This window comes from Ptychodera flava, chromosome 5 (assembly GCF_041260155.1).
Source record: "Ptychodera flava strain L36383 chromosome 5, AS_Pfla_20210202, whole genome shotgun sequence".
Lineage (NCBI taxonomy): Eukaryota > Metazoa > Hemichordata > Enteropneusta > Ptychoderidae > Ptychodera > Ptychodera flava.
This window is the reverse complement of record NC_091932.1, coordinates 19,923,595-19,937,697: the sequence shown is the minus strand read 5'-3', so window position 1 is coordinate 19,937,697 and position 14,103 is coordinate 19,923,595. Positions and strand designations below refer to the sequence as shown.

General features: G+C 36.9%; 1 protein-coding gene across 1 annotated transcript in view; it reads right to left on the bottom strand.

Moving 5' to 3' along the window:
- Positions 1–2,642: 2,642 nt before the first annotated feature.
- The window catches only part of LOC139133209 (protein LTV1 homolog), a 53,092-nt gene continuing 41,631 nt past the window's right edge, over positions 2,643–14,103 (bottom strand). Inside the window, 8 exon segments of the mRNA XM_070699679.1 lie at positions 2,643–5,405; positions 7,050–7,277; positions 7,891–8,163; positions 8,166–8,214; positions 9,936–10,063; positions 10,590–10,800; positions 11,475–11,607; positions 12,432–12,519. Of these exon segments, the coding sequence (XP_070555780.1) occupies positions 5,292–5,405; positions 7,050–7,277; positions 7,891–8,163; positions 8,166–8,214; positions 9,936–10,063; positions 10,590–10,800; positions 11,475–11,607; positions 12,432–12,519 (1,224 nt within the window). The 3' untranslated portion in view covers positions 2,643–5,291.

The window sequence follows — 14,103 nt, the reverse complement described above, 5'->3', positions numbered from 1 at the left end:
AGCTCATCAAGAATATATCGTCTCAAAATCCATACATGCAGTGCACTCAGTTTGGTGCAGTTTATTTGTATGAAAGCTCAGGAGATCTGAAACATGTCATGGGGGCCCATATCAACAACTATCAAATGCTAGAACCAAATGATTCTACCAAGTGCACCATCTTCAAAAAAGAAATGATTTTAATTTTCAGAAAATTCAAATTTTTCTTGGAGTATGTAACCTTTTTTCAGTGTCACATTTTTGTTGTTGATAATAATACGGCCATTGTTGATTTGTCATGTTGGCTATGTACTAGCAGTTAATGTACATTACAGAGCAGGCATTTCACATACTAGAATTTTCCCCTGCTATTTTCAGTGATGAGGTCGGAATAGTCGAGGAGCAAGACCCACAATTTGCTGTACATTGCTTGGAATAGTCTGTCAGTTTGAGAGACCCACATCTGTGTACTCGTCCCATTATTGTCCCAGTTTATTTTAATCAGTCTTTGTTTTTGTTTTGTTCACTTCATGGTATAGTCTTGTAGAAAGTCTGAACAAGTAAATATAAATAAAGGCAACGAGAGGAAATGAATATGGTTGTACTTGTGTTTTAAATGGCCAATAGTGGTAACGTTTGATACTTTTTTTGCAGTGCTGATTTCTTGTTCTACTCTGTAAAGCATTTTGAAACACCAACCATTTCGATTGTCAAGAGAGTGTCTGTGAGCTAAAATCAACTGATATTCTTTACATTTGAATTCTAGTCCAGACCAAAATTCACTTGTAAACAAAAAAAGTGCAGTCTACACTTGTGCAGGCTGAGTTGACAAGCTGAATATTGTGTATCTCAACATGCTTTGGGGACTAGAACAAGGAACAGTAGTCGACATTAAAACAAACAGAGTGAAAAAATTATCAAAAGTTACAGCTGCTGGTTCTTTTAACCCTTTCACCACCATGGTTTAGCCCAATCCCATTGTTTTCTATGGTAAAGTTGGACCTCTACACTGGGAAATGGGGTGCAGGGCTTAAATGGAAGGGTTTTTGAGTGTAATTTTATACTTCATTTAATACAGCTGAGTTATACTTGGTGTCCCGGTCTCATTTGTCATGTATTACATAAAGGCTTATGTACATACAGTAAATTTTTGATCAGATTTGAACTCACAATGTACAGCACCCAGTCACCTAATAAAGATTATTAAGATCAAAACTGCTAGGCCAAATCCCCATCCTAAAAACAGTGGTTCAATAACTGAGCTAAGTTGTTACAATTACTATATATACATTAGCATTTTGGCTCTTGGTCAGTTGCTGTGCAGTTTATGACTCAATTTTGTTTACCTTGGTGACAGTTATGGACAAAGAACAATGCTAAGCCAGAAAAAAGCATGTCACCACATTTCCCTGCATTGAGGTCTGACCATGCCAAAAGACCAACAGATATGTACCAACATTCAACAGTGACTGGGTTTTCTGTAAGCTGGGAGGCAAGATACTCAGGGTTTGACCAAATCCGTGCAATTTTTACAGGAGTAACATGATTTCTGGTCATCAAATATGCTCAAAAACAGTACAATTCTAGCTGCAACCACTTCACAGCTGCTCAGTGACGATAGGATCTTGCATCTGATGAGTTTTCAAGATTCACACATTGTGTACCTCTGAATGTTGTGCAATAACACATTATAGTAGATCTGGCCAGTGAGGGCGCTCTCTGCAATTACAGGAAGACAGTTCAAGGAGCATCTGTCCGGTATTGCACTCACATGTCACATATGTTGCATTATTATAGGTGGGATACATACATGTATCAGAGGTATAAACACACTCCTGTAATAATTAGGAATGATATTTAATCAGTGAAAATTTCAAATTCATAAAATCTCCACATTTCTGTTTGATGATCTTGGTCTGCCAAAATCCTTTCCAGCCCTTTGAATCAAATCACTGCAAAACATACCAGTTGTGGTAGATTGTTTACTAATTGTGTACTTTAATGATAAATTTTTCCCAGGCAGTTAACACTTTTTTATGAATAAGGAAATTGTACCTAGTTGGCAGTGCTACGCTAGCTAGCTGTCCTTTGGTGACAGGCGGAAGAATGAACTTGTTCGGTTCAAGGATGTGACAAAAATCAAAATACATCCAAGAAAATCGACAATTTAGATAAATTTTACATGGTCTTGAAATGTTTACTAAAGTCATATACTGCATTTGACTCTATGTAGTTTGAACCCTGATGTGAATCTAAATATACTAGTCACCTTCAATCCTTGTACACCTGTATTTTGTTTTAACTACAAAGCTGATTAAAATCCGATGTAGAGTTATGTCGGTCTTTTGCACTATCGTATGACAGCCTATATTCTACTGTCCTCCGTAGTGATGGGAGGACCGTAATACGATAACGTAAAAGACTGACCCATCTCTACATCATATTTCACTCAGATTGATAAACTACCATCTTGAAGATGGTAGTTTATGTTATACGTGATAATGAAAGAGCTAAGACACTGTTTTCACTTTAATTTTTCAATGGTCTGTTAGCCAGGCGAAGATTTGAGTTCACAAAAGTTTCATTTAATTTACTTACAATGTTGGTGAGTGCAGTCTTGTCAATAAGTCAGTACGGAAACCGAAGAAGTTGTGTTTAGCAATGAGACTTTTTATTTGTCGTGTTAACTCTCATACAAAATTAGATTGGTCAGTTGAATATAAAAATGAGCTTCAAAACATTCGCTGAATAAGAGATATACACGTATGAGGGCATGCAGCACAAAGCCAGTGAGTTCAATGTTGAAATACTGCGACAAAGAGAAATTCTGTGAAAGACCAAGAAATGAGAAACAAATTAAAAGGTAAATTTATTTTGTAAGTATTCATGAAGAAATTTTTTTAGATTTTCAAAGGTTGAAGTGTAAGATCCATGAAGCAAAAGATTTGCACCAATAAGTGGGTTTGCGATGTAAATATCATGGGTAAGTAATGACCAGAAAATTGTTACTGAGCGGAAAACGGAAAATCTTCAATCTAAAAATTTGTTTGAATAACAGTACATGAAATTTCTATGCCTCTCTAATGTGTATTTTCTTTGCATATGCTCGTTCTTGCTGCAAAAGGACAAAAGTTGAATGTTTTTATATTTTCGTAGCTAAAGGAAGGGGAGGGATAATGGGAACTGCAATCGAAGGTCACATGGGACCCATACAACCAATGTAAATACTGTATCCAAGGTACATTAGCAAGTGATGGAAGTTAACACATGTTTGTCATAATATACATCATAAAAGTTAAATGTTACAGCTATGTTGACGTCATGTATCTAGATAACGTGCATGAAATACATTGTTTGTAAACAAGAAAGTCACACGGGTTAAGTTCAGATGACCCCACCGTCCCCATCCCTTGAAATTAACTCCACAAGTTGCTATTGTCAGGTGGGAATTTCTAATTCACAGATGTCATTGAACTTCAAGTTTGGTTTTTCCACTGACTCTAGGATATGATAGAAAAACAAAAGATATCCTAAATAGTCATTATGTGCCAACATCATAAAACAGATTGATGCTTTGACAATTATCAGTCCAGAATTATTTCAAGAGCTGAACGACACAGCTTACAAATCAAAATGGAGATTTTGTCAAAACACGACAACGTTGCTCATTCGATATTCATTTAATATCTACAAAATGAGGTATTGGACCCTTCCAGAATTCTCAGCCATAATGTCATTGCTGTACTTGAGAAACAATACTGAATTGTTAAACCTTCATAAAATATACCGTTTATATTTTCAGTTGCAGCATATTCAAAAAGATGGATTGTGTAATTCTCTCAGGGCATAATATCTGTGAGCTGCTGCTCGAGCAAAATCATTTCTATCACAATTCGCTTCACTGAATCACTTCTTTTCTCGTCAATTTTTGTGAAAATACATGATTTTGAAAATCCTTTTACCATTTGCTTAATTCATCCTCCATATCAAAATTTTAAAATATCCAACAAATGTTGTAAAGATCAAGTCTTTTTCATTCCTCAAACATCTGAAACTTTGAACAGGTTTGACAAAGTACCAAATACCTTATCAGGAAATTAGTTGCATATAGATTCATATATTGTCTCTCTTTATCTCTTGCAAAAATTCAGAATGGGAATTAATGCATCTGAAAAAACAACAAAGGCTGAGTCCTACTTTAGAAAACTAATCAAGGCTGAATTCGTCTTTACAGAGTACAATTTTTAATCATAATTTCTCACATGCAAACAGACCAACTCGGAGGTAATTTTGTGAACTGAGTTTGTGTTGGCAATGCTGATGATCAAACTAGGAAAATCATAAAAATGGTTTATTTACAGGGTTGTTGCTTATACACAGAGAATTGCAGTACATCTTGAAAACATTTCTTTTGCATGTCAGGAATCTCAATTCAAAGGATTGTTAAAACTAGGTGTGTGTATGTTAATCTGAAATATTTGAAACGTGAAATGTCAAAAAGGATGTCTGTCATTGTTTTGAATTATACTGTCTTTCGATACACTGGGCATGGCAGCCGTCACAAGCAAGAACCAAGCACAGTATTACAGTATACTCTGCTGAAACTAGAAAGCCCAAAATACAAAAATATGTTACTTTTACAGGAAGCAATCTTATAACAGGTGTGACTCAAATGAAGATGTCCCCACCTCCCCCCAAAAATACATGTCCATGGAGACAAACTCTGCCTCAAGAAGTAACACCCAAACTTGTAAGTTTAAAAAGTTGTCTTGCAAGACATGTATTGACCGTTCAGTTCAGTAGTCTATGATTTCTGTATCAAATTAAACAATTTTCTTATCAAATTAAACAATTTAGTTCTTGTGTACCAAACATTTTGCATAGGTACAATTTAGTATAATGATAATAATCCCCTGTTTTCCTTTGGAGGGTTGACATTAGTAAATTTTGAAAGCATTGGACAACATTCTGTAAATGTTTTCGTTTTGGTTTTGTCAGATTTGATGGGTGAATATTTTAGGTAGAACAGTGTGGGAGAACTTTCACCTTTGAACTTGAGTCTAAGCAAAACATTGCCTGATATCTAAGTATACTCTGTTTAGTCATACTTTTGTGTTTTATTTTGGAAGAAGTTGTTTGGTGTTTAAAGAGTTGAAAAACTTCTGGTCCATATGCATAACAAGGGTACTATGCACCTGCTTGTTGCAAGACAAGTCAGGAAACACCCAGAATCCTCATTGGCTAAGCCAGCAGGGTACACCTGGGTATGCAGTCCAATGGCATCTCTGCCTCATAAGTGTTTTTCCGCCATTTTAGGTGAGTTTGACTCCTTGTAAATTCTGCTGCAAGTTCATCATGACTTGTTGTTGTCTCTGTTCTTCCGCTTTGAAAGCTTCCTTATTGGCTTTCTTCTCAACCCGTCTCTCCTGACAACAAAAATAGAACATAGTGATGACCTTTCAACTTTCAACTCAAAACGCATACTATACCAATTTTTGATTGCAATGGGTGAGATTCTTCACCTTATCTTTAGCATTCCTGAAGCCTTTAGACTCCTGTAACACTACCAACCCTATTCTCGGTGTATTTATCCAACTCTACCACAGAAAGCAATGGGAATAGGCCAAACCATGGTGCGGAAAGGGTTAAGGCTAGTTTTTCCACGAGATCATATGATATGCAGAGTTGCAGCCAGGAATTTTAAACTAGGAAACACTCTGTCCCCTTAGCGTTTATTTTTGGGGACATTTTGCACATTTTGGGGACAACATGAGTTGGTTGTCAATCAAATTTTGTATTATATTTTAAAAAATTAGTTTAACAAAACAAAATTCAAGCTACCAGGACCGCATCACTATGCTTGAATTTCAGGCAAGTATTTGTGGTATCTATTATACTGTATCTGGCAATCATAGCTCAGTCGGACTACAAGCAAGTTATAATATAAACAGCAGATTTTTATAATTACTCTCATCTGTGCTCCCAAAGTACGAAAATATAAGCCGCAAAATAATCATGCAAAACAAAGGTCATGGTCAATATCACACGTTACTTGCTGACTACACCCAACAGAGTGCACAGTTGACTCATAAGTGCGCCCGAGGGCTCGTCCTGGCTGCAACAGTGATGATATGAATATGCAAACTTTTACTGTGCACCTGGCAGGATGGTATAGTTACTGATGTTGGAAGGGGCAGTATAGTTCCATTGAACAGCACTGTTCACGGGTGTAGGTTTAATATAGCTACACATGTGTGACATCAGACACTTCTGCTAGTAATGCTGACAAATTGTTTCAGTGTTGAATGCATGACTGTTGTTGAAGCTTGTAGTCTGAGCTGTTAATATGTCCTTTAATATTCATTATTACACTAGCATTTGCCCACTAAGTGGTGTTTTCCTCATTCATGCATGCAGTCTCTAAAATTGAAATCTTAAATTGGGGCAAAAGTTTATTTTTGCATATCAATGGGAGAACAATGATGTCATTTGCAAACAGCCCTGTTCTCCACCAGCGCTTGACTATATAATCACTGCTACCAAAAATCTGCCACCAGGTACAGCAAGTGAGTACTGGGTAACAATCTATGTAAAAGCCATCAAGCGAGCCAGAATAGTTTTCATTTATGCAAAATGTACTGGTAATTTTGAGCATTTTACATGAATCATATTTGATGGGGAATATTTTCATGTCCCATGGATGATGCATTTGGATTGGTAGAAAACTCTCATTCTAACAGATGTTTACAGTTCGTTTATATTGCACTTTATTCATGCAAAATCACCTGCGATCAAATAGGCAGAGATTTTGAAGTTGCAACTGTTTTATTCTGTACTTATAAAACTAACTGTCAGTAATCTGCATCTGATAGTAACCCAATTCTAGTCCTCTTAATAAAATTTGTTTCAAAACTTAATATTCCAGCTTTCTCCCTGATTATAACCCTTTCAGGCCTGACTTTCCGGTAACTTACCAGAGCTACCCAGCTACCCCTATATACAGGGGTTTAGGCCTGAAAGGATTAAAACTTGCAAGAACTTGGCATATTCACATCAACATATCAACGTACCCTCCTTTCCGTTTTCACAATCTGTTTTCTTTCTCTCTTTTCTTCTGGAGTTTCATTTTTCCTTCTCGGTGGCGGTACGGGCCGCGTTGACGACTCCTCTGTGTCGCTGTCATCGTCTGATACATTGTTTATTGCACCTTTCGCTGGAAGCACACCTTTCGGAATGCCAGTTTTCTGTGACAACTCTATCGGCTTTGGTTTAATCCTTGGTTTTGGTTTTGGTTTTGGCTGAAAATGAATGAAATACCGTGTAAATTGTACTTAAATTCCTGTTTTTCAGCAAATGATTTATGTTCAGCTCCTTGATTACTTTGTAAACAGTAAACATTCTTCATATTTGGGAAGTCGACAGGAAATCTGAATTTCAGTTAAAATCTAAGATAGGCTTTGGAGGCATCGCAGTTATCGCTAAAGTTTTTTATGTTTTGGAATATTGCAACAGCGCCCTCAGTGTCCATTAGACATAAAATTCAAGCCTCTCAAATCCAAGTTTGTAAATAATGTATTCTTGTTTTGAATGAGTCTTAATAAATACCATTTCATATGAAGGGGACATACAAGTAAATGTACTTGTTTGATGCAAATTCTCCATACTGAATATTCTTCAGTTCAAAGGTCACTTGAAAGTGAAAAGCTTGATAACTTAACGCTCTTCAACTTGGTTTTTAACTACAGCTGAATATGTTATGGTACTACACAAATATTTTTTACATAATGTTTATGGCTATCAAGCTTAAAAACTGTTTCAATTAAATATGGAACTCTACAAAATGATAAAAGCACAAATTTCACCACAGGAACACGCATTATTTCACTATAGAGTTGAATGTGTCTAAATTACCTTCGGTGGCTCTTTTATGGTAGTTGGATGATTGTACAAATTGGAATGCGTCGACAAAATCGTCTCACAGTCCCACTCCTCTTTCGGTTCACGGGTCACCATGGCAACCAGCTCATCCTCCGAACTAGAGGTACTGTAATCGTCATCGTAATTGATGTCGATGATGTCCTTACGGAAATCTGGCAGTCCTTTCCTGTCTTCCCCTTCTCCTTCCGAAACTGCCTCAGTTTCGTTTGCTGTTCCTCTTTCTTTGGTTTTGGTATCTCCGTCGGCTGTTGGGATGGCGGTGGCGGTGATTGTGATGGCGCAGCGAAATCAACCACTCTGTTGAAGCAAAACAAATCACACAGTGATATCAGATTGTACAAATCAACAATCTTACACTACACATACTGACATTATGGAGATAAAATATTCAACAGTTGAAAAGAGCTTGACAATTCTTATACCGGGCGCAATTTTTTTGATCAGTGGATGGGCACCAAAAGAATACTTGTCCTCATACTGCAGCTTCTTGGGGTGCCCGACTTAATGAATAGAAAGAAAAATACTCCCTAGGCAAGTATTGAATTGCAATATGACTTAGCATCCACTCAATTTGATTCACTTTGGCTGTATGGACAAATGCAAGTGTTGAAGTCAGACAAAAAATCTCTGTCATAGTAACAAATTAGATGGTACAGCTGAATGTTTATGTATCAGTCATGCTACCGGAGTGAACATAGATCTCACACTGTTACACGATCTGGAAAAAAATATGTAGATACATAACACTGTCCTTAGAATATCTGCCACCATAAAAAACATATTTCCACATATAATCTATGGAAATGTTTCACTCAACACTTTTTTAAACAATCGGTAGTTTTCCAATGTGTTGAGGGAACATTTTGCACGGACCATTTAATATTTTTCTGTACACATATTTGCCCCAAAACTGGTGATGAATCCTCTGTATAGTTATGTTTGGTATAACCCTGATGTTTGCTTAAGAGGGGCTAGCCCAACAGGAAGCTGAGGGGTGTGTGTAGGGTAGGCCCAACAGGAAGATGAGGGGTGTGACGGGGTAGGCCAACAGGAAGACGAGGAGTGTGTGGGGTAGGCCCAACAGGAATCTGATGGGATGTTTGGGTTTAGTACACAGCACCCTGCTGGTACAGAAATCCTGTACACAAATAATGTGTCATTGGCTCAAAATCGACCTAGAACAGGATATGACTGCATGCACTGGGTAATAGGGACTTCCACACCTGGGAGCAAAGTTCAAGATAGACATTTACATGCAAAATAGCCATATCATAACAACATTCAAGACTATTTGGTTTCCAAAGGCATTGCTTACACTCTGCCTGTCGGTCAATACTACTATTTTTATCCCACTGTCACCTGTGGCAGTTAGCATGATTCACGTTGAAAGAACCTATCCAAAAGGCAGGTGTTTACTTGGCTAGTGTTCAATAATTCACTTTGTTACAACACTGGGGATAAAAACATCTGCCATCCTTATACAGATGGCAGCTTTATGCATCTTTAGAACACACATGGTTATTGCTAACATTTCAAGCAGTTTCAGTCAGCTCTGTGTGCCCTTTTTGCATAACTGCAAACATTTTGTATTGAGGATGTTCAAAAATGTGTACAACATGTCGCAACCTGTCAATCGCAGGCAGGGGGAGAAGAAGAGGTTGATCATGCACAGAGGGTGTATCCCCCCTTCTGTCAGCAAAAAAAGTTTTTGATGGAAAAATAACCAGCTAAAATCAGTCAATAGCTGGTAAAAAGTAAACACATTGTGAGGACTAATGTGCAGCATCTTGGAAGCTGTTATCCAATTGGTTGGCTGAATCTTACTTTTATAACTGAATTATAAAAATAAACTCCCTAAGTTGTTGTGAATAGTGACAATTGACCAATCAGATATGACCTTCTGCGCACGCTGCACATTAGCAGTATAGTGAGGCTTCTTAAAGTGTGTCTGCTTCAACGTGTATTTCACAAGTTCCAGGAATTGATTTGAGATTTGATTAACATGCACAGTGACTTACTTTTCTTTCTGTTGTCTTTCAAATTCACTGAGTACTGACTGCAGCAGGTCGCTGTCTGTGTGGATATTTCCGGCAAGTTCTTCATGGTCCAGTGCACCAATTTCATCATCATCGTACTGTTCATAAACCTAGAAATATCAAACAGTTGCAGTGTGAGCAATTGTCACTTATCAATCCTTTTTTATTTCATCATTCTCAATGTGGGTTTCATAATTCCCCTCTGTGTCTACATCGTCAGTTTATATATGGGTATCACAACTGATGAACACTGATATCACAATCAGTCAAAATCAGAGAGGTATAAAATTAATCATTGTCTCAATAAAAATTTACACACGAATGACATAATCTATTTCAGTGTTCATGTCATCAGTGTATGTGTAGATGTCATCGTCACGCTACACGTACATGTCACAATCATCAGTTTCTGGGTAGCTGAAAAATCAGGCTTTGATACAGTATATACCATCTGAGTATTACTATCACAGTATGGTGTAATAGTGTCTACACATCCCAGTGTTTCTCAATACCAGCGAACTTCCTGTGGATCCCTGTGTGGATATACGGTATATAACTTGCACACTTGAGTAATAAATCTCGACAAAATCTCCATCTTATGATCAGACTAAAATCATCAAAAAATATTAGCATTACCTTTTCAAATCTGTCATCCAGGAGTGTGAGTCCTTCATTTCTTTTGATGACGGACGAAGTCATGGAATAATTTGTAAATTTTGATTTGGTTTCTTCATCTGAAAACGTCTTTGCTCCTCCGGAGTCCAAGTCATCAAAAGCGCCCTCGTCAGACCCATAGTCAGCATCGGAAAGGTCTGCCATTTCTTCAATGTCAGCTATTGTGGCACGCCTGAAAATAAAATCCATGATTGCTGTTATTGTCAAAGATTTCAAAATTGTTGCTTTCTATGAAGTGCATTTCTTGGAAACTACACTGCTCTATCTCTTTTTGGTTTTCACTGAATTTTACAGTATTTCCATAAAAGATGTATATGTGTGAGACTCAGTGTGAATGTGAACAAAAGTTTTAAACTTTTGCTCACACTTTACTTGAGGACATATTAAACTAACCTCCTCAATAATTAAGAATAAAATTGGGAATGCCTTGTGAATCTTTGATTTAAAGAAGCTAATTTTCTAAGATTATCAGAATTTATAATTCGATATGGCTGTCTAATTTCTCTACTGAACATTGTTGGAAAAAAATAAATTTTCAATTTTCAAAAACACGAAACACTGAACACCCAATTTTCTCCAGAAGTTTCAAACAGAATTTACACTGATGGTAGGATGGGAGATTTTTGTAAGTTTGGGAATCTAAAAATCTTTTCAAAAGGTGCACTCGGTCATACTCAAGTCACTACTGAGAGGATATGTTAAAGGTGACAAATTTGGTGTCAAAATTTGACATTAGTCTAACAAAACACAGCATCCTTCAATAAATGCTTGGTGTACGCAAACATGATGAATAGATGATTTGTCTCTGACAATGACTTCCGTCCGACCAAATTCTACCTTCCTTACCTCTGTGGTTCACCGTCAGTTGCTTCACTCGCTTTGACGACAAAGTCATCGTCGAGTTCATTGTCGGGGTTCTCAAAGTTGAAGTCGTCATCCATGGCAGCCACTACGTCAGGGTCCAAATCTAACCTGGGACCTGTTTCAGCAAAACAAGACGGCAAACATAGATGATGAAAAAGAATTAGTCTCACAAACACTGTGCTACCGTACTGTATTTCAAAAATGAAGATGACACTTCACGTTTCACTGATGAAAACTGCTGAACATCAAAGGCTTTAATAATAACTTAATTCCTCAAGTTTTGCCTCAATACTCTTTAATCCAATTCTTTGAAAAACATTCTGTTCATGCCCATCAGAGTATTATTTTCTGAGAACTTTAACTCAATAAATATAGAATAATGCTTGTTGAACCATGGGAATTTTTAAAGTCAAAATCTACCCTTACGAAAGAACCAATAATAAGCTTTAACCCTTTCACAACCATGGTTTGTCCCAAGTCCATTGTTTTCTATGGTAAAGTTGGACCTGTATACAGGGAACTGGGGGTGAAAGAGTTAATCTTACAGTGTCCTCATATCTCCAAAGAGTTACCTTTACTGGGTATGTATTGGCACAATGTAACATTAACATGGTCTATATTCCATAGGCATTTTGTTTCTTTTCAGCTTAAGGATGGCTTCAAAAAATAATTGTGGCTCTTCAACGAAGCATTTTCAAGAAATTCCTTAATTTTGAACAAGGAAAGGAAAGGAAAGCTACCTAACGATGGGCTGATACAGATCAACGTCTGCCACTTGACAATCTTTTGCAACAGCAGCAGAAAGAGCAATTTTGGTATTTGATTTTCAGAATCAGGGTATTCAAATTTCTAACGTTCACAACTTGAAAAGTTCGTAAATTTGTGAAAAATTCACTGTATCGAAAAATACCAATAACGCATAATTTTTAAAAAAAGTACCTGATATTGGTGCAGCCTTGTTCAGCATTCCGGTTTTTTCTTCAACTTTGGAACCAAATGCTGACGCTGGAAGCTGAATTTTTGGTTCCTATGGAAACAAAATATACATGCGTATGGTCTGATAAGTCACCGTACATTACTGATTAACTATCAATGAAATTAAAACTGTGGAGGTACATCCAAATTTAATATGCTTATAGTATTAGAAAATCCTGTGGTCATCTGCAAAATACTGATAACTGCAGATTCAGTCGTGCATTAACCTGTAACAAATGTGTTTTTGAGAAATGGAAGGTCCTTTTCAACTGAGGGTGAAGATTAAACACCACTGAGAAATGTTTCAATGTATAAGAGGATTGGTCGCCATGGAAACTGCATAATTAGAAGGTCTAATTTGACTTCTGACTTGACAAGATCAGATGTAATCCTGACACTTGTCTCTACTTAGCTTTAATACAGAGTAAATGTGCTGTATTTCTAATTGAGATTGAAGAATATATTATACATAAAAACTTTATCAGTGACTACAGACACAGTTCTACATGTACTGCTATAAACGACTGTGATGGTTTCTTGAAATTTGTTCATTTTGTTTTTTAATATTATTTAATGGATATCTCAAAATGATAAACGTGTTTAAAGCCTTTCATATGATGTGGGATATGCACATTATTGTTTTGAGTTCAAAGTACAACTCATTCGTCATGGACAGCAGCCATTTACCTGGTACATCAATGCAGAGATGTTAAATCACCTATATATTGTTGAAGTGATGATCATTGATCAAGTTCATATAATGGAGACCACTGCATGCTCTGATCATTTCATCTCAGTCCCTTTGGTTGAGTTCAAAGCACAAAGTCAAATGCGATTACATGAAAGCGTGAGTGACATGTTAAAAGCTCATTTTTGTCAATATTCTTCACTCATTAAAGCAAATTGCCCTCATTTCCAAATAATAAATGGTTGGATTCAATGACAGGACAGAAGACGAATTTCTGATTGAATTTTTGAGCTAGATTGTTGTATATACCAGTACACATGTTTACACAAAAGCTTCAGGGAATAGCCTGTACACTTTGTATTGAGAATTGATGGCAGCATTTAAAATGTTACACAAAAGTTGTTGAGCATATTCATCTACTAGGATACTTCACTGTATTGTATCCGCTGCTCAACGAGAAGCGATGTTGACAATTGACCAGCGTACATGTATCTCAGCCATGACAACAAGCAAAGAAAGTTATTCTGTCCTTCAGAATGCTTGGTAGACCTTTGTGGGTACACGTTGCTTTTGATAAATTGACATAAAGACATTGACAATGTCATTTAAGAGATCAACATGTCAATCAGAGCCAAGTGTTTGCCTGGGCAAGTCCTGTGAGTAAGAGAAATTCTATTGTAATGTATTCAGCACACGCTGTGATCCAGGTCTTGCAATACTCAGGAAAACATGTATTTTAAATCCTTTTAGTTTCCATGACTTGAGATGTAAACTGGCTTTGAAGTGCACCTAAATTAAAACTTGTATCTGAGAATGTGTGTTGTCATGGTTACCAGTCCATCAGGGAAAGACGGTTGTCTCTGAGACTGAAAGACTCAAGTCATGTATTGGTCTTGGCGAGACCCATACACAAGTGAATCGTTCAGTCTACTTCAAATACTGAAATGT